This window comes from Abrus precatorius, unplaced genomic scaffold (assembly GCF_003935025.1).
Source record: "Abrus precatorius isolate BTA unplaced genomic scaffold, Abrus_2018 Scaffold5, whole genome shotgun sequence".
Taxonomy (NCBI): Eukaryota; Viridiplantae; Streptophyta; class Magnoliopsida; order Fabales; family Fabaceae; genus Abrus; species Abrus precatorius.
The window spans coordinates 8,693,989-8,716,333 of NW_020874395.1; the positions used below are offsets into that span (position 1 = coordinate 8,693,989).

At 33.1% G+C, this 22,345-nt stretch overlaps 1 protein-coding gene and 1 pseudogene across 1 annotated transcript; both read left to right on the forward strand.

Annotated features, from left to right (window-relative positions):
• The first annotated feature begins 838 nt into the window (after positions 1 to 838).
• Positions 839 to 10,568, forward strand: LOC113867414 (ABC transporter C family member 10-like). Its single transcript, XM_027502726.1, has 12 exons — positions 839 to 2,386; positions 2,459 to 2,822; positions 3,016 to 3,336; positions 3,422 to 3,508; positions 4,001 to 4,390; positions 4,669 to 4,833; positions 8,569 to 8,863; positions 9,010 to 9,224; positions 9,318 to 9,623; positions 9,694 to 9,757; positions 9,846 to 10,085; positions 10,446 to 10,568. Exons 1-12 carry the CDS (start codon positions 939 to 941, stop codon positions 10,556 to 10,558), a joined length of 4,008 nt encoding a protein of 1,335 aa, XP_027358527.1. The 5' UTR covers positions 839 to 938; the 3' UTR covers positions 10,559 to 10,568.
• Positions 10,569 to 15,375: 4,807 nt separating this feature from the next.
• On the forward strand, positions 15,376 to 21,696 carry LOC113867946 (annotated as a pseudogene).
• The last annotated feature ends 649 nt before the right edge of the window (positions 21,697 to 22,345 follow it).

Here is a 22,345-nt window from a genome sequence, read left to right on the forward strand (position 1 = left end):
AATAAATTATTTCAATTTTTAGAAAAATCAAATAGCATGATGAATAAAAATTGAGATAAATTAATTAAATTTAACTTCATAAGTTTGATGCTTTTTAATTTTATCTCTTTAATTTTTTATAAATATTTATTGAAAATTTAGCTTAGTTATTAAAAAAGATGTAAAGTGGACATGAAATTTGAGGTGTAACAGAAATCAGGTGCATGTTGTTTTGTTCCTTTTCCAGATTCTCTCTCTTCTTCTTTCTAAAATTTGATTATACGAACAAAATGTTTCTGGGTGTCTTGTGATGAATCTGAGTACGTTATCGACACGTAACGATACAAGTTTTTTGGCGGTTTTTGCATGCAGTGAAAGCTCTGTAGTACTCACTTCACTGAAGCAGAGTTTTCTTGACACATTTGTTAACTGTTGAGCTTGCCACGTTCATCTTGTCCTGTGGGTGGTGACTGAATATTTGAATTTGACTTTACAAGCAATTGCTGTATACAGTTAACGAATATTGTTTGTAATTAATATGATTAAATTGTCACGTTCTGGAATATATACATTGTCATAATGTTATTACTATTTAAGTATGTTTTAGATAATCTCAATTTTTCTCCCTTAATGTCAGTTTATCATGATGTTTGGAAGTTGGCTTGTTTATTAACTAATGCTTAATGGTGGTTGTGTTTTGGGTTTTAATATTTTTCAAGTTTAAATGCAATTTTCTCATTAAAGACACGATTCTGATAGATTGTTACTGTTTATTATGTGAAGTTACAGAGTTGGAACGGTAAAGAGAAGCTATAAAGAAAATGGAGAATTTTTGGAGCAAGATTTGTGGGGATTCTGTTTGTTCTACGCCTTTCTGTCATGATTTCAAGTTTTTGAAAGATCCTTCAACATGCATCAACCATTTGTTGATCATTTGCTTTGATGTGTTGCTGCTGATCATGCTGTCATTTGTTATGATTCGGAAGTCTTCGTTGAGATTGTTTCGGGTGGCAAGTTATTCAAGCTTGCAGCTAGTTTCAGCTATAATCAGTGGCATTGTTGGGTTATTGCATTTGTGCTTAGGTATTTGGGTTTTAGAGGAGAAGTTAAGGAAAACCCACAATGCTTTTCCACTTAGTTGGTGGTTGCTTGAATTTTTTCAGGGATTCACATGGTTATTAGTAGGTTTGAATGTAAGTCTTCGGCTGAAACAACTTCCAAGAGCATGGCTGTGGCTGTTTAGTGTTCTTATATTCTTTGTTTCTGGTTTTCTCTGTGCTTTATCCATATTTTACACAATTAGTAGCAGAGAACTGTCCCTCAAGGCAGCTTTAGATGTTCTATCTCTTCCTGGAGCAATTTTTCTACTCTTATGCACATACAATGCGAGTAAATATGAAGACAATGATAAAGACATTGGTGAAAGTCTTTATGCCCCTTTAAGTGGCCAATTGAATGAAGTTGATCCTAGTAGCTATGTAACCCCATTTGCCAAAGCTGGATTGTTTAGTAGGATTTCATTTTGGTGGTTGAGTCCATTGATGAAAAGGGGTCAAGAGAAAACACTTCAGGATGAGGATGTCCCAAAGGTGCAGCACTCACATGGAGCAGAAAGTTGCTATTTTTCATTTGTAGATCAATTGAACAGGCAGAAACAAAAGGAACCGTTGTCACAGCCATCAGTTCTATGGGCAATAATTTTGTGCCATTGGAGAGAGATTTTGATATCAGGACTTTTTGCATTGCTCAAGGTACTCACTCTGTCTTCTGGTCCTTTACTACTGAATGCCTTTGTATTGGTCTCTGAGGGTAATGGAAGTTTCAAATATGAAGGATATGTATTGGCTATCTCACTTTTATTTACCAAGATCATAGAATCCATATCACAAAGGCAGTGGTACTTTCGTTGCAGAATTATTGGTATGAAAGTTAGGTCACAACTTACTGCAGCCATTTATAAAAAGCAACTGAGATTATCCACTGCTTCTAGATTGATTCACTCTGGTGGTGAGATAATGAATTATGTGACTGTAGATGCTTATAGGATTGGAGAATTTCCATTTTGGTTTCACCAGACGTGGACAACAGTTGTCCAACTATGTATTGCATTGGTAATTCTTTTTCGTGCAGTTGGGCTAGCAACATTTGCCTCATTGATTGTGATTGTTCTCACAGTGCTTTGCAATACTCCACTAGCAAAGTTACAGCATAAGTTTTTGACCAAGCTTTTGGTGGCACAGGATGAAAGATTGAAAGCTAGTTCTGAGGCTCTAGTGAATATGAAAGTGTTGAAGTTATATGCATGGGAAATCCATTTTAAGAATGCTATAGAAAGATTAAGAAATGTGGAACTCAAATGGTTATATTCAGTGCTATTACAAAAAGCATACAACATCATTCTCTTTTGGTCTTCGCCTATTTTGGTGTACGTTGCTTCCTTCGCGGCATGTTACTTCTTGAAAATTCCTTTACATGCAAATAACCTTTTTACTTTTGTGGCAACTTTACGCCTTGTGCAAGATCCGATTTCAATCATCCCGGACGTAATTGGGGTGATCATTCAAGCAAAAGTTGCATTTGCACGGATTGTAAAGTTCCTTGATGCACCGGAACTGCAGAGTGCTAATGTCAAGAAAAGTTGCTTTAATGAGAAGCTTAAGGGTTCAATTTTTATCAAATCTGCAGACTTTTCATGGGAATATAATGTATTGAAACCAACACTGAGAAACATAAATTTAGAGGTTAAACCTGGGCAAAAGATTGCTATTTGTGGAGAAGTTGGCTCAGGAAAATCAACTCTCTTGGCAGCAATTCTTGGAGAAGTTCCTAATACAAAAGGAAATGTAAGATTTTGTAACTTTTAGAAAACATTGCTAAAACTTGTGATTCTTTATTTGGTTATAACTGTAATGACCTTATTAATTTATTCAAGTAATCATGTGATTTAGTGCCTAAATTCAACTTATGGAGTGCACTTTTCTTGTCTTTCATATTAGCAGTGGTAATAATAGATGTCAACGTCTCTGTAATTTACAGATTACAGTTTATGGGAAGTTTGCTTATGTTTCTCAAACGGCATGGATACCAACAGGAACAATACAGGAAAATATTCTGTTTGGATCGTCTTTGGATGTTCAAAGGTATGAAGAGACACTTCATAGGTCTTCACTAGTGAAGGACCTTGAGTTGTTTCCCCAGGGTGATCTCACTGAAATAGGTGAGAGAGGAGTTAACCTGAGTGGAGGTCAGAAGCAGCGAATTCAACTTGCCCGTGCTCTTTATCAGGATGCTGATATATATATCTTGGATGATCCATTTAGTGCTGTTGATGCACATACAGCCACCAATTTGTTTAATGTAATGATTTCTTCCTTTCTTCGCAGATGCATTGGTATCTTCAGCATCATTCTTTACTGAAGTATATGGTTTTGAAACTTTGCAGGAATACATATTAGAAGGTCTTGCAGGGAAGACAGTGTTACTAGTGACTCATCAAGTTGACTTTCTCCCAGCATTTGATTCTGTTTTAGTAAATTCTTTCATCTTAAGACATTAGTTTATGTCTTGTTCTACCTTTCAATTTTTTTTCCTTCTTTATGTTACCAATAATTGTAATGAGTACCAAAATTTTAAGCTAAGATTTATGTTATGTTTAGTCTCATATTTCTTCTGGTTATTTATATTCTCAGAAGTATCTTCTTTCATTGTGTCATTTACCTTAATAGGCTTAAAAGTTAAAACTAAAGCATTTCTTTCAAATGATGTACTTGGTTTTTTCTCTTCTCCCTCCGTTTTTGTTCTGCCTACCTGTTGCTTAGCGAAAGAATGGTAGAAGCATCCTATCATTGAATGAGGTTTTCCTTATTTGACCTCTTGTTTCTGTTTTAATCTTTTGATCATTATTCATACAGTTTGGCTCAATGATAACTAATCATTTTTGTGCAATTATTTTCTAGTCATTAGTGCCAACTTGGACTTGCCATCTAAAATTCATTAATGAAAGGTTTATTTTTGTATACAGTTGATGTCAGATGGGAAAATCCTACAAGATGCTCCTTATCATCAATTACTGACCTTAAGCCAAGAATTTCGGGACCTTGTCAATGCTCACAAAGAGACTGCTGGTTCTAGTCAGCTTGCAGATGTTACTTCTCCCCAAATATCTTCAAATTCTGGTAGAGAGATCAGACAATCTCTTATAGAGAAGGAATTTAAAGCATTAAATGGTGATAAATTAATTAAGCAAGAAGAGAGAGAAACAGGAGACACAGGGTTGAAGCCTTATTTACAGTATCTGAATCACAACAGAGGTTATATATACTTCTGTGTGGCTTCTCTTTCTCACCTTTTGTTTGTGATATGTCAAATATTGCAAAACTCATGGATGGCTGCTAATGTTGAAAATCCCCAAGTTAGCACATTGAAATTGATTGTTGTTTACTTGCTGATTGGAGTTGGTTCTATAGTTTTCATGGTGATCAGAAGTCTTCTTGCAGTTGCTTTGGGACTTCAATCATCGAAATATTTATTTTCTCAGATGGTGAACTCCCTTTTCCATGCCCCTATGTCTTTTTATGACTGTACACCTTTGGGAAGGATACTTAGTAGGGTAAGCATATTCAATAATTTTTACCTTGCAATGGAATGGAATGAAAGTAGTTGTAATTTGATTGTTGTTTCTTTGTTTAGGTCTCATTAGATTTGAGCATTGTGGACCTTGATATACCCTTTGGCCTCACTTATGCTGTGGGAGCTACTATAAGTTGCTATGCTGATCTTACAGTTTTATCAGTCGTCACTTGGCAAGTCTTGTTTATCTCTATACCAATGGTGTATGTTGTAATCCGCTTGCAGGTAATGAACAGATTTATCTTTGAATTATGTTGCAAGAATGAAATCGTTCTTGCAACTTCAATCAATTTTCAGATGATAAAAACATCTTATAACTACATAATGATCATTCTTTGGAAGGAGAGGGGTACAGAAACTGACATTCTTTAACTCAGTCTCTAAAGTTTTATTATTTTGGTTACTTTGGTAATCATTTGGTTACACCTTATTAGATTTTGGTAACTTTTGGTAATCCTTCTTTAACTTGCTTTAACACTAGAATTTAAAATATTCTTGATTTGTAATGTGAACTAATTATTCAAAAATGTTAAATATAAACATTGAGGTGAGTTTCTCACCACATGCTGCAATTCAACTTTGTTTAAAATAACAAAATGAACTAGAATGGGAATGTTAGAGACAGAACTCTAGACCACATGTCACAAAGACTCTATAAAACCATGTTTTTGAAAATCTGAATGAGTTTCTGTTATTAGTGTTTATTCCTGTTTTACAAGTTTTGATTATAGGAATTATAGGTGTTAATGTGCTGTTACATAATGTATGGATAGTTTAATTTGTGATTTATTTTCATATTAATGGGTAGAATTAGAATCAATTTTGAGTTATGACTTTTGTGTATATAAATATTGTTAGTATGAATAAAAATGTGAGTTTTAACTTTCAAGTTCATAACCTTATAAATTTCTCTGAGCACCAACATTTGATAATTAGAACTTTATTTGTTATCGAGAGACCTGGTAAGGTTGAGAGTTCCACTAAACACCTAAACTCTTACATTGAAAATGTAATTTAATAACTCATCATAACACTACCAATTTTTTAGGGTAAGTATTATCACCCATAGACAATTAGAATAGAGGTTTTTCTTAATGCAAGTGACCTTTGGGAGACTATTGAGGAAGATTGTGAGGTTGGACAGTTACCAGAAAACCCAATGCTTAATCAAATCAAGTTTCATAAGGAAAGGAAATAGCAAAAATTGAAAGCAAAATCTTTCCTTTTTCTATTATTTCTCCAACAATCTTTACTAGAATTATGACTCTAAAATTGGCAAAGGCCATATGAGATTTTCTCATGCAAGAGTATGAAGAAAATGAGAAAGTCAAAGGGATGTAAGTGGTAAATTTGATCAGAGAGTTTGAGATGCAGCGGATGAAGGAGTAGAAAACAAAACAATGAAAGAATATTTTGACATACTTCTAAGCATTGTAAAAAAGTGAGGTTACTTGGAACTGAGTTTCCTTATACGAGAATTGTTCAAAAAATTATTGAGACTATTCCTAAGAGGTTTGAATCCACCTCTTTGGAAAATTCAAAAGATTTATCAATTATCACTTTAGCAGAATTCTTATATGCTTTGCAAGCCCAAGAACAAAGGAGACTCATGAGGGAGGAAAGTATGATTGAAGGTGCATTACATCCAAACTGAAACTTAGTCATGACTACAAAGAAAAAAAAAAGGCTCTAGGGAGAAACTTTGAGCAATGAGAGAGTTCTTAGAAAGGTAGTAAAAGAGAACATGAGAAGTCAAATCATCTTCCTTGTCAACACTGTGCAAAGAGGAATCATCCTTATTTCAAAGGCCTGACATACGCTATAACAAATACAACCAGTTTGGTTATATTGCAAAAATTTGTATGAACAAAAAGCAGCCTCAAATTAAGGCTCAAGGGGTTGATCAACTAAAAGAGGAGGAACAGTTATTTGTAGCAACCTGTTTTGCCACCGGCAACAATGGTGAAAGTTGATTAATTGATAGTGAATGCACACATCATATGACCTATGACGAAGAATTATTCAAAAAGTTGGATCGGACCACCGTTTCAAAAGTAAGAATTGACAATGGAGAATGCATAGTTATGAAAGGGAAGGATGTTATTGCAATTGAAATTTTCTCAAGTATAAAAATAATCACTTATGTGCTTTATGTACCTAATATTAATCAAAATTTGTTGAGTGTTGGCTAGTTGCTTGAAAAATGCTACAAAGTCTTATTTGAAAACAAAATGTGTTTGGTCAAAGATGAAAGTGGACATGATTTGTTTAAGGTCAAAATGAAAGGAAAAAAATTCTCTTTAGATCTTTTGGAGGAAGTGCAAATTGTTGTTTCAAGCTCTACTAATGTCACTAAACTTTGGCACAAGAGAATAAGTCATTTCAACCATGCTGCATTGCTAAACATAAAGAAGTATAATATTGTGAAAGGATTGTCATCATTGGAAGATCACTTAAGTAGTTGTAGTGCGTGCCAATATAGGAAGCAAATCAAGCTGCCATTTACACAAGTAACTTGGAGAGCTTCACAAAAACTATAGTTGATTCACACAAACCTTGGAGGACCTTGACCTTAATCTGAATTGCCTTTACAAGGGAGTAGATATTATATTGCCTTTATTGATAATTTTACAAGAATGCGCTAGATTTATTTTTTGAGATTCAAGTCTGAAGTTGCAAGAGCGTTTTGGAGGTTCAAGGCTTGGATTGAAAATCAAGATGGCTGTAAAATTCAAGTTCTAAGGCCCGATAATGGAAAAGAGTACACCTCAAAGCAATTTAATTCCTTCTGTGAAGAGACTTTAATTGAGCACCAACTTACTACTCCTTACACTCTGCAACAAAATAGAATAATAATAATAAAGATGACTAGATGCATAATACATGAGAAAGGACTTCCAAAAAAGTTATGGGCTAAAACTACAAATATAGTAGTATTTCTATTTAACAGACTTCCGACAAAAGTAGTGCAAGGAAAAACTCCTTATGAGCATGGTAATAACTACTCAGCAAGTGCATCGAATCGTTTAAGTAATAACCACGATATGTGGGTATCGTCCCATAAGGATTGATTTACCAAATAATACGTCACTAGTCCAATCTCTATTTAGACAATATCAACTATTTGGATTAAAGAAAGTTCTAAAATTATAATTAAAGCAAAACAAAGATTTATAACAAAACCAATATTGACTTCAACAAGTAAAGAGTGATCTCAAGATTCAAAACACTAGAAGTTAGGATGGTTGAAACTTTTCTTAATTCTTGTTGAATTTCTAAAACACTTGAATTGAAAATCTTAGATTAATAAAAGGATTTTAAGTGAATGGACCCCAATTCCTTGGTGAATCAATTCTTCTACTTGTGATAAAATATGACAATTCCTTGACTATATCTCAACACAAATATAAATTAAGCGCTAAATCAATCCACATATCACACAAAATTCAATAAATATTTCTAAACCTTGAAATTCATGTAGTTCATCATTTAAGCTAATTCATACACAATTTTCCTAAATCATGTAGGAACCCTAATCCAATCATCAATAACAACTCATAATCCTTGCATATAAAAATGAAAGATGAACAATTAATCCAAGAAATCCAATATCCAAACATTAGAAATCCAATCTCAATACATTCATCTCCGACCTAATCCTTTCCCCTAGCTATGAAATTTAGCAACTCATTCTATGAAGAACAAAGAAGAAAAGTGCAGAAAAATTCATAAAGAATCAAGAATTGGAAAGATAAATCTTCAATTTCTCCTCTTCCTCTTGTTCCCAATTGTTTCTCTAACTCCAAAGCTTCTTTCCCTCTGTTTTCTCTTGAGTCCTCCCTTGCTTAAATGTTGTTAGTATGAATAAAAATGTGAGTTTCAGCTTTCAAGTTCATAGTCTTCTAAATTTCTTAGTTCCAACACATGTGATGTAGATATAAGGGCTTTTTATTTTTGTAGAGACACTACTTTGCTGCTGCAAAAGAATTTATGCGGATGAATGGCACAACAAAATCCTTAGTAGCTAATCATGTAGCTGAAACTGTTGCTGGAGCAATGACAATAAGGGCTTTTGAGGAGCAAGATCGGTTTTTTGAGAAGAATCTCAATCTAATTGACACCAATGCAAGTCCTTTCTTCCATAGTTTTGCCTCAAACGAGTGGTTGATCCTACGGTTAGAAACAGTCTGTGCAATTATTCTTGCCTCCACAGCACTTTGCATGGTTGTGCTTCCACCTGGGACATTAACCTCTGGTGAGCCTTTATTTATTAGTACCGTTGAAATTTAGTTGTTAGGATCTTCTAGTAATCTTACAAATCGTATGCTTTTATCTTCAAATCAGACAATAGCAATATCTCTCTTATGCAAGCTTTTTACTTTTAATATCCCTTGTTTCCAGGATTTATTGGCATGGCCCTTTCTTATGGCCTTTCACTAAATGCTTCCTTAGTATATTCAATTCAAAGTCAATGCATTCTATCAAATCAAATAATATCCGTAGAGAGGCTAAATCAGTATATGCATATACCAAGTGAAGCCCAAGAGGTGATAGAAGGAAATCGTCCTTCAGATAATTGGCCAGTTGCAGGCAAAGTAGAATTACAAGATTTGAAGGTACTTGTTACTTATTTTAAAATTTGCATCATAGTGTTCAAGAATACAGGAACTATACTTAACTATGTAATTTTCTGGTTTATACCAAAACAGATTAGATACAGGCCTGAAGGGCCACTTGTACTGCATGGTATCACTTGCACATTTGAAGGAGGGCACAAGATTGGTATAGTTGGTAGGACAGGCAGTGGAAAGTCCACTCTTATAGGTGCTTTATTTCGTCTTGTGGAGCCTGCAGGAGGAAAAATTGTAGTTGATGGCATAGACATATCTTCTATTGGCCTTCATGATTTAAGATCACGTTTCGGTATTATACCTCAGGACCCTACCCTTTTCAATGGGACAGTTAGATATAATTTGGATCCTTTATCTCAACATTCTGATCAAGAGATATGGGAGGTAACACCTGATACAGTGCTTATCTTTGTTTTCATTGCAAATATGAACTGATTATAGTTTTTATTTGAAGGTTCTCGGCAAGTGTCAGTTGCGAGAAGCAGTCCAGGATAAAGAAGGTGGCTTAGACTCCTCAGGTACACTTCCAAGTTTCATGTTTCCTGCAACTTTTCTGCAAGCACTTTTTTCCTTATTACTAATGACTAGCAAAAAAATGTTGTTCAGTTGTTGAAGATGGATCAAACTGGAGCATTGGACAAAGGCAATTATTCTGTTTGGGCCGCGCCCTTTTGAGGAGAAGTAGGATACTGGTGCTGGATGAGGCAACTGCATCAATTGATAATGCAACTGATTTGATTCTGCAGAAAACAATTAGGACTGAGTTTGCAAATTGTACAGTAATCACTGTAGCCCATAGGATACCCACCGTGATGGACTGCACTATGGTTCTTGCCATCAGTGATGGTAAGTTGCATATCGAATATTCTTTACTCGTGATTGAACTACACTTTATCTGCCTAACCCATAACTGTTGCCATTACTTACTGTTAACTGTTAGCCTCGTAATGTTTTGATAAGAAAATGGACAAGTTAAGAGCACAAATACTGGTCCATCATATTATCCTGATAACAATTTCAATGAGCCATCTGGTTAGACACACACCAAGAGAAGTTTGTTATTGAGAAATGTGTCTGATTACACTTACCATATAAAATATTTGGCAGTTGATGCCGCAAGTTAACTATTGTCGTAAATAGAAGGCAAAGAAAACATTTTATCATTTACTTGTTTCTCTTTACTGAAATGTATGATTGTATTTATAGGAAAATTGGCGGAGTATGATGAGCCAATGAACCTGATGAAGAATGAAAAATCATTGTTTGGGCAGCTTGTAAAGGAATATTGGTCTCATTTTCAGTCTGCTGAATCACATTGAAGCTAAGAATGTTTTTCTATGCCAGCATCTTTTCTTCTTTCTTTGGTCCCAGAAAGAGCCAAGAATCCAACGACGTGTAATAAGAATTTATTTGTATTATAGAAAGGAGAAGTGGTTTGAAATAATATTTCTGTGTATTGCATTTGACCTAAAGGTCTGAATTTATACAAGTGTACAAGGATCTATATTAATGACAAAATATTATCTAAAATGTAATCCTAATATTACGTTCTTAGTTACTGAATTTACATAAACGTAATCCTGATGTTCCTAATTACCATATTTACATATCAACATATATAAATGTATTATGGTAAGAAATGAAAGAGAGAAATTGAAAAGAAAGTGCAAGAGGGTTCATATGTACCTGATTTGACTTGATAAATAAATAAAGATATATTCTTGAAATTCGACTTGATAAACAAGGGGCAATTTGTTTTTTACTAATAACTAAATTTCTGTTAAGAGCTAGTTATTGCCTTTAATGGATTCTGTTAGAGGGGGTAATGATTGAAAAGAGGTTATTTTGTGTATCATCTAAGTAACAAGCATATAAGGGGTCATTTGGCTGTGGACAAAGTTAGGTGGGATGTAGATGAAGTATCTGTCATGGAGAAAGGAAAATATGTAAAATGCTTGAGCTTGATAAGAAATTTCTTGCTATTTTCTGGCACAACCGAGATATGAAGACAAGTGACAGAGCAAGAGCAACATCAGCACAATCAAATGCCATAGAATCAGTTCCTCAAGCTTTCCAAGGTTCACAAGTAGCATCAATCCATACACAAGCTACAGAGGCAGCTGCACGCTTAAGCAAGTAGGTAAAAACAAAAACTAGTGTGTGGCACACAAGAATCTCAAATCATGAAATGACCGTAGTTTTACCATGGATTTCAGTATTGTTTAAGACAACATTTTGATTTACAGAATGTACTGGTTTATGAGACATTGTTCTGATTTTAGTTTGGTTTATGACACTGTTCTGGCTATGTATTGGATTTCAGTTTGGTTGAAGATATATTTCAATTTTATATATGACATTGCTCTGATTTTAGAATGACACAAGTGAAACTTATCAGCATCCATAAGTAGCATTACAATTTGGTTGAAGATTGACTAATTTGAGTTTAATATTTCCCAGATTTATAATCCAGTTTAGACATTCTGCAATATTGTTTACAAAACAAAAATGAGTTTGTTATGTTGGTCAAATCTTGGTGAGATAAAAGGTGCATTGGTGACATAATGCGCAGCTTGATCTGTATATATTTTTCACTAATGCACCACACTAGCATTTAAATCTTTATTTCTAACAAATTAGTACTTTCGAATAAATAAAATCATGAGCAAACACAAATTAGCTTTCCCCGGGAAAGGTTTCTGCTTGATGAATGACAAGTACAATAGGAAATCTGAGGGGTGTTTGGTTTGTCATTAAAAAATAAGAGTTCAAGTTCATGATAAAAGGACGAATAAGGACACAATCTTAACATTCTTAAGATTTCCTTTATTAATCATCCATTCAACACTCTTTACTTTGATCGGTGATAACTGCCTTAAAAGTTATGTTTTTCTTTAGTTTTTTTTTTTAAATTTAGTTTCCTTAATTTCCCTTTTTACATTTTTCAATTTAAATTCTTGCATAATTATACTCACGTTTAACCATGCATTCCAGTTGTGTTTTCTTTTAGTTTTGTAGCTATTTGGATGAAGAATTAAAGAAATTGGATGTGGGCGTTGAAACTTAAGTCACACACCAACTTGGATGTACGAATTTGATATGTAGATTAAGCCTTTGGACGCACAAAAACTTAGAAAAATGTGTTAGCAAGGGACGGGAAAGAGATACGGATATTGGCAGATAAAGGTGAAAGCTTGGAGAACAAGGGGATTGAAGCTTCAAGAAATTGGAAGAGAGACCTCTTTTGAGATTGTTCCTCAACTTTGTATTATTTTTTATGATTTATTATTAAACTTTTTATCAATGGTGATTTATGAAAACTATGCTGTGATATTATGTTAATATGAATAAGTTTATGTCTTGACATCGTTTTTAAATTTATTTATCTTGAATTGCTTGATCACCAATTTAAAATTATAAATATTTTTATAAACTTGAGAAAGGGAGTAAGAGTCATTAGCTTATGAATGCGATGCTATATAAATTGAATCCTAGAGTAAGACAAATATGAACTAAAGTATACTGAGAAATTAGGTACTTGACTTTATTTGAGTGACATAAAATGATTTTGAGAAAAACTTTAATGACATGATGATCCTATTATTATTTAATTGAATTGAATTTACTAACATGATTAAAGTTAGCATTTAACTCCATCCATTATTATATTTTTATATTGTTTTAGCATTTTATCTTTATTTCTTTTTGATATCATCCCTCTTAATTAAAAAAACCATCTTATTTTTATTATTTTTTCCTCAACATATAATTCTTAATTAAAATATATAGCTTTTATTACTAATATTATAATTTAACGTTAAAACAAATCAAAATATCAAAATCTAACATTTATAAATTCAATTATCTGTTATAAAAAAAAGTAATAAGTAAGTCATTTATGTCTCAAAAAATTTGAAAAGCAAATTTAAAATACAATATAATTTCAATAAATTATTTAAATTAATTTTTTAAAATATTTAACATTCGCTTTAAGCCTATATACTGGGCCGACCCAGAATCAGGTAAGTAATTGTCAAATTTAACGACTACATAAATTAAATTTGTGATGTTAACGTGTTAAACTAAATTAATAGATAATTTATAAATTAAGAGTTTCTTATTGCACCTAATCCTATTTCGTCCTTTAGCAGATCCAATTCTAATTAGAAGGAATTGAAATTTATGGACCACCGACATGAGAAATATCTATTATCCGATTAACTTTGTAATTTTTTATATTATAAAATTTCATTCAAAACTTATAATACATATATTATCTCAACTAATTATCTGTTTATTATTTATTAACCAACATCCTAATATTTATTTATAAAATTACGTACAAAACATACTATAATTATGCCTTGATGCTGTTAATTCTATTTTATGATTATTTTAATCCAACAAAGTTTCCACGTATATAGATATAGAAAAGCAAGTTTCATTATTCTAACAGCGTTTAGGAAAGGTAGTGGCTTTGATATTATTTTATATTGAAGGTTAAATAAATTTTCTATAAGTGCTTTGATTATCATGATGATGATACGACTTTAAAAACGTACCACGAGTAACATTTATTAGGAGAAAAGAAACAAAACCTGCTTCTCGTGTTCAAGATTTAATCCCAGAAATGGTGAACTAAAGAATAGCCAAATAGTGTGATCATGTAAATAGGTAGTTTAATACAGTTACTGTAGAGAGCTTCACAAAGCAAAGCTTCTTCCCTTTGAATAACAATAAAGAGTTCTTTTATATATATAATTTTAAAGGATAACTTTTAGTTCTTTTTTTCCCCTTTAAATTCTATTTTTAAAATGTATATTTGTAAAAAAATTTAAAATTATGTAATATTACATATTAAGTAATTTCTACTTTGACCTATAAATTAAGAAGAAATTTTATATTTTCTTACTATGAAATAATTATTACTATTAATTTTATATTGATAGATAGTAGGGTTAGTAGTTTATTTAGAAAAAATGTAAATATTTTTTAATTTTAAAAGAATAAGTATACAGGAGTAAGTACTTATATAGTTTTTTCTGGTTCTTCAAAAAGAAATATTAATAACACTGTTTCAAATATGTTATTTGTGAATAGTTAGTCTTTTGAAGAAAAAATATATTTATTTTAGATATTAATTATTTTTTAAAAATATTTAATTTTAAAAAAATTGACTAATTACAAAATGTGTAACAAAGAAAGTACGTAACAGAATGCATTGCAAGAATTTAAAAAATAAATAAATAAATATAATGCAAATGGTGCAAGTGCTTTAATTTTTGTCTTACTAATCTTTGTTACATGTATGTTCTATATATTCTTGCATGTTGTTTAAACGCTTCAACTGTTTAATATGTATTGTGAAGAGCTCAAACCATTACGATTTGTTGTTCTTCCTTCTGTCACATATTAGCTTCCTTCCTGTCTCTCAGTCATATTTGATTTGTCTTCGCATTCGTTGTCTTCTGCGAAGAACCAAACGTTAGTATCTAAGCGACCCTTGAATGATAAAGTTTAAACCGGTTCTTGTTGCATGCGTTAAAAGGTTATTTGGTATTTACATTGCAGAGCAAACTGTTCTTGAAACACATGGTGCATACGCAATTATCTTACAAATTAAACGTTATATATGTAGAAAGTAAAAAGTTTACATGTTAAGATAATTGCGTATTAAAATCTTCTTGATTATTTTGGTATAGTTTATCTTAAAAAGTTTCAAATCTTGGAAGTTAGCAAGCATCCCAAAGACTTGATTATTTTGGTCTGGTTTATTAATGTTTCATTTTGTTTTTCTTAAAACCTTCTTTTGGATGTTTGCTAGTATTAGATATATGCTTATTTGTTAGCCACATCTCAAGTTTAGCAAGCACCAACTTTTAGTTCTAAGAGAATGACAGTTTCACAGCCATTCCGTTGTTTTGAATAAGTTGGATTTTAGCACTAAGCTTCAAGCCCATTCTTTTTCTTTTGAAAGACTTGGTCCTTCGTGGAACGTTGGGTTGCTTATTCTACTTGATGATGACCCTTTTAGTTTTGCTTCGAAGTTTTTTAACGTTTAGGATAAAATTGTATCAGTGATTTTGTTGTTCTTTATGTTACAGAGTTTGAGCAGCAAAGAGAAGCTACAAAGAAGATGGAGGATTTCTGGAGCATTATTTGTGGGGATTTTGGTTGTTCTGGGACTGAAGGGAAGCCCTTCTGTTATGGTTTCAAGTTTTTGAAAGATCCTTCCACATGCATCAACCATTTGTTGGTTGTTTGTTTTGATGTGTTGCTATTGATCATGCTGTCATTCATCATGATCCAAAAGTCTCCATTTCGGGTTCTAATTCGGGTGGAAAGTTATTCAAATTTGCAACTAGTATCTGCCATAGTCAATGGTACTCTTGGATTGTTGCATTTTTGTTTAGGCATTTGGGTGTTAGAGGAAAACTGCAGGAAAACCCACACTGTTTTTCCTCTTAATTGGTGGTTACTAGAACTCTTTCAGGGATTCACATGGTTAGTAGTAGGTTTAAGTGTAAGTCTTCAGTTGAAACAATTAACAAGGACATGGTTGTGGCTATTTTCTGTTCTTATATTCTTTGTTTCTGGCATTTTGTGTGCTTTATCCATGTCTTATGCGAAAAGCTACAGAGAACTGTCCCTTAAGGCTATTTTAGATGTCGTATCATTTCCAGGATCAATGGTACTACTTTTATGCACATATAAAATATGCAAATGTGAAGACCCCCACGGAGAAATTGATGAAACCTATTATGCCCCTCTAAATGGCCAGTACAGTGAAGTTGATTCTATTAGCTATGTAACCCCATTTGCCAAAGCTGGATTCTTTAGTAGGATTTCGTTTAGGTGGTTGAATCCATTGATGAAAAAGGGTCAAGAAAAAACTCTCCAAGATGAGGATATCCCAAAGTTGGGGGAATCAGATAGAGCAGAAAGTTGCTATTTGTCATTTGTAGAACAATTGAACAGAAAAAAACAAAAAGAACCATTATCACAGTCAATGGTTTTGCGGACAATAGTTTTGTGCCACTGGAGAGAGATTTTGACCTCAGGATTGTTTGCTTTGCTCAAGGTGCTCACCTTGTCTTCTGGCCCTGTACTTTTGAATGCATTTATATTGATTTCTGAGGGTAATGAAAGTTTCAAATATGAGGGTTATGTATTGGTCATATCACTTTTCTTTATAAAGATCATAGAATCCCTTTCACAAAGGCAATGGTATTTTCGTTGTAGAGTTGTTGGGATGAAAGTTAGATCATTACTTACAGCAGCCATTTATAAAAAACTATTGAGGTTATCCAATGCAGCTAGATTGACACACTCTGGCGGTGAGATAATAAATTATGTGACTGTGGATGCGTATAGAATTGGTGAATTTCCATTTTGGTTTCACCAAACATGGACAACAAGTCTCCAACTATGTATTGCATTAGTAATACTTTTTCAAGCTATTGGGATAGCAACAATTGCCTCATTGGTGGTGATAGTTCTCACTTTGCTTTGCAATACTCCACTCGCAAAGTTGCAACACAAGTTTCAGAGTGAACTTATGGTAGCACAAGATGAGAGATTGAAGGCCAGTTCTGAGGCTCTTGTTAATATGAAAGTGTTGAAGCTATATGCATGGGAAACTCATTTTAGAAATGCTATAGAAAGGTTAAGAAATGTGGAACTTAAATTTTTAGGTGCAGTGCAATTGAGAAAGGCCTACAATATCTTTCTATTTTGGACCGCACCTATGTTGGTCTCTTCTGCTTCTTTCGTGACATGTTACTTCTTGAAAATTCCCTTACATGCAAGTAATGTGTTCACTTTTGTGGCAACTTTGCGCCTTGTGCAAGAGCCAATTACATCCATCCCTGATGTTATTGGGGTGGTCATTCAAGCAAAAGTTTCTTTTGCCCGGATTGTTAAATTCCTCCAGGCACCTGAACTACAAAGTGAAAATTTTAAGGATAAATGTTTTGATGATAATAGTAGAGGCTCAATTTTAATCAAATATGCTGACTTTTCATGGGAAGATAATGTATCAAAGCCTACATTAAGGAACATAAACTTGGAGATTAAACATACGCAAAAGGTGGCTATTTGTGGCGAAGTTGGCTCTGGAAAATCAACCCTTTTAGCAACAATTCTAGGAGAAGTTCCTATAATAAAGGGATCTGTAATCTTTTATTCCTTTTATCTCATACAATGCATTTTGTAATTGGATATAACATGAATGACATTATTCCTATTTTTCTATCAGTAATTATATTTAGTACATATATTCAACATAATGCAGTGAATCTTTATTGTCTTTTAATTTTAGTTTAATATTAATAGGTGTCTGATACTATTTCTTTGAAATATAGATTGAAGTTCATGGGAAGTTAGCATATGTTTCTCAAACAGCATGGATACAAACGGGTACAATAAGGGAAAATATTGTGTTTGGATCTGATATGGATGTGCATAGATATCAAGAAGCAATTCATAGATCTTCACTAGTGAAGGACCTTGAGTTGTTTCCCCATGGTGACCTTACAGAAATAGGTGAGAGAGGAGTTAACTTGAGTGGTGGTCAGAAGCAGCGAATTCAACTTGCGCGTGCTCTTTATCAAAATGCCGATGTATATCTCTTCGATGATCCATTTAGTGCTGTTGATGCACATACGGCCATGAATTTGTTCAATGTAATGACATCTTCACTTCATGTTTTGCATCTATATTTTTAGTGTCATTTTTTGCTAAAAGATGTCTTTGAAGCTTGGCAGGAATACATCATGGAAGGACTTAAAGGGAAAACTGTCTTACTCGTGACTCATCAAGTTGACTTTCTCCCAGCGTTTGATTCCGTTTTGGTAATTGCATTCATCTTAAGGCATTGATTTTGTATGTGACTGTTCAAGTTTCTTTTTTTTTTTTCAGCATTATAACTAACAATTGTTAATGAATAATGAGTGATGAAGCTATTGATTTCATTTTTGTAATTATTTGTCTCCATGTCTTTCTCTTTTATCCTGCATCTACCATTTTGCAGTGACATGATAGGATGAAGAAAGAGATCTGTCAATTTGATGCTGCATTAAACCTTGTGTCAAAACTAACAGTGTTAACATTTACTAAGGAAAATGTTTGTCTATTGTTAAGATTTTTTAACTAAATAAAACAAATTTACTTGAGAGGATACATTAATCTTCCCACAATGAACACTAACAAGGTTCCTGAATTCATCAAGAAAAGGACTGTTTTGATTGTAAGAGTTTACATTTGAGTTCTATTTTCTGGTATATTAGCTTTTGTAGCTCCATGTTGATGTTGTTAATTGACTACATAATTATTGTTTAAATGTTTTTTTAGTTATTTAATTCCAACTCGGAATTTCTAATTGAATTATTTGTTCATTACAGTTGATGTCAGATGGAGAAATCCAACAAGCTGCTCCTTATCACCACCTTGTCAGATGGAGAAATCCAAAACCTTGTCAATGCTCACAAGGAGACTGCCAGCTCTAAACAGCTTGTGAATGTTACTTCTTCCCCAAGACGCTCAACTTCTGCTAAAGTGATTACACAGGCTTTTATGAAGAACCAGTTGAAAGCAGAAAATGGACATCAATTAATTAAGCAAGAAGAGAGAGAGACCGGTGACACAGGGTTGAAGCCTTACCTACAATATCTGAATCAGACGACAGGATATATATACCTCTCTGTGATTTCCTTTGGTTGCATTATCTTTGTTCTTTGCCAGATATTGCAAAATTCATGGATGGCTGCTAATGTTGACAATCCCAATGTTAGCACGTTGAAGTTGATCGCTGTTTACTTCTTGATTGGACTTATTTCAACTGTTTTCTTACTAACCAGAAGTCTCCTTGTTGTTGTTTTGGGTATTAAATCGTCCAAAAATTTATATGTACAGTTAATGAATTCACTTATTCGTGCACCCATGTCATTTTATGACTTTACACCGCGGGGAAGGATACTTAGTAGGGTAAGCATGTTAGACAATTTCTTTCCTTCCAAGAAAATGTAATGCAAAGTAATAGTATTTTGATTGTCATTTCCTTGTCTAGGTCTCATCTGATCTGAGCATTGTGGATCTTGACATCCCATTTAACCTTAATTTTGCGTTGGGAACAGCTGTAATTTGTTTTTCTAATCTTACAGTTTTAGCAATTGTTACTTGGCAAGTCTTGGTTGTCTCTATACCAATGGTGTACATTGCATTTCGCTTGCAGGTAATTAACATGTTGTTCTTTAAAAAACATTATCAAAATAGTGTCTTCTTTTTAATTGAGATTAAGAAATCCATCAAATTTAGTCACATAATGATTAATTTTATTTAAAATGGGCATAAGGCTGGGGGGGGGGGGGGGAACTAATATGCTTTCAAATATTCTTCGTTGGAAGGTCGTCTTGGTAATGTTTTCTTTTCTAAACAGAGGTACTTTTTTACTTCTGCAAAAGAAGTGATGCGGATGAATGGCATAACAAAATCCTTTTTAGCCAATCACATTGCTGATACTGTTGCTGGAGCTGTAACAATAAGGGCTTTTGAGGTGGAAGATCGTTTCTTTGAGAAGAATCTTGATCTAATTGACATAAATGCTAGTGCTTTCTTCCATAGTTTTTCATCAAATGAGTGGTTGATTCAACGATTGGAAGTAGTCTCTGCAATTGTTCTTGCCTCTGCAGCACTTTGTATGGTTATGCTCCCACATGGAACTTTAGCTTCTGGTGAGATTTTGGTCATTTTTACCACTAAAAATTAAAATGACATTTTTTGAGTAAAATAATTATATTATAATTATTTTCTTTCATCCTAATAAGAGCATGATCTCTCTTGATGCAAAATTCTTAAATTCAATATCCTTTTTTTTTCAGGATTTATTGGCATGGCCCTCTCTTATGGTCTTGCACTAAATAATTCATTAGTGTTATCAATTCAAAGTCAATGCAATCTAGCAAATTATATTATATCTGTAGAAAGGCTAAATCAATATATGCATATACCGAGTGAGGCTGAAGAAGTAATAGAAGGAAATCGTCCTCCTTTGAATTGGCCTATTGCAGGCAAAGTAGAAATACATGATTTGCAGGTAATTATTTAGTTACATTTTCGAAAATTCAAATCTTGATGTTCAGAAATATAGGAGTTCAAAAGATCGACATGATTTACATGTTTATACCAAAACAGATACGATATCAGCCAGAAGGGCCACTTGTACTCCAAGGTATCACTTGCACATTTGAAGGAGGGCACAAGATTGGTATTGTTGGTAGGACAGGCAGTGGAAAGTCCACTCTTATTAGTGCTCTATTTCGTCTTGTGGAACCAGCAGGAGGAAAAATTGTAGTTGATGACATAGACATCTCTTCTATTGGCCTTCATGATTTGAGGTCACGTTTTGGTATTATACCTCAGGATCCTACACTTTTTAATGGGACAGTTGGATATAATTTAGACCCTTTATCTCAACACTCTGACCAAGAGATATGGGAGGTAATGCAAGTTATAATTTGCTTAATTATGTTTACTTTTTAGAGAAAATGTGAACCAATTCTTGCTTAATAAAAACTCATGTTCATAGTAAGCGTCTTGTTTTTGCGCGATGATTAGACTCTTGGTAAGTGTCAACTACGAGAAGTTGTTAAGGAGAAAGAAGAGGGCTTAAACTCCCCAGGTACACTTTCAAGTTTAACTATATAACTATTTTCTACATGCACTTTCCTAATTAGAAATGATTTGGACAAACTTGTTACACAGTTGTTGGAGATGGATCAAACTGGAGCATGGGCCAAAGGCAGCTATTCTGTTTGGGGCGTGCTCTTTTGAGGAGAAGCAAGATACTGGTGTTGGATGAAGCAACTGCATCAATTGATAATGTAACTGATATGATTCTACAGAAAATCATTAGGACCGAGTTTGCAGATTGTACAGTGATCACAGTAGCTCACAGGATACCAACCGTGATGGATTGTACTATGGTTCTTTCAATTAGTGATGGTAAGTTGTTTATTAACTTCCACTTTATGTCATTTAACAAATATTTCATATTTGTCCACAACAGTATTTTTGTTTTCATATGTTGACATCAAACTATCCTTTCCTAAGTAAATATGATGTAAAGAGTGCAAAATAATGGAAGTCTTTCATCCCTCCTAGAAGTCTACCTAGATAGATATACCACTTGGTTTGTAATACACCACACATAGTTTGTTGTAGAGCAAAGGTTTTAGTTGCATTCACATAGGTAAAAGGTGATATAATAAACAATGAAGTAGCTGATTGAACATTTCCACTTCCTTGGTTATTGATTTTCACACTTGAAATGATATATATATTGACAGGAAAATTAGCCGAATATGATGAACCGATGAACTTGATGAAGAGGGAAGGATCGCTATTCAGGCAGCTTGTCAAGGAATACTGGTCTCATTTTCAGTCTGCAAAATCACAATGATCAGCCATTTTATTTTTTTTTTGCTAAACATTGCTATCCATTATTGTTTGCTATTAGCATTAAGTCATGTGGTAGATCTGAAGTGTGTTTTGTAAAGTTAAACTGAGGCCTGAGATATGAGAAACAAAGGGGTATCTAAAGGGTCCTCCCAATCCAAGACAAATCCACCAAACATCTTACTAAGTTACTAGTGAAATTTTGACGTTATCCAAATCTACTTATAAAAACTTTCGAAACCAACGATTAAATTGATTAATTATATATATATATATATATATATATATATATATATATATAAAGAAAAAGAAATAAATTTCAAATTAATTAAAATGTGGAGTTTAAAATGTAAACTCCAAGTTTTATAAACATCTCTCAAATCACTCTTTAGTATAAATATATTATAAATTTAAATATAGCTATTTTTTTACTAAATCTAAAAGTTTATTTTTTTATATTTGATATTTTATTAACACTTAAATATAAAAAAAAATTTCAATGACCCTTTTAAATTGGTGAATTAAACGAGAGAGAAAGTTCTGGCAGAGTAATGAATACATAATTATATAATTAAAAAAGCCAGAAAAGAAAATTTGAGAACTGATTTAAAAAGAAAGTAATTATTATCATATACGTGGGTGGGTCAAGATCA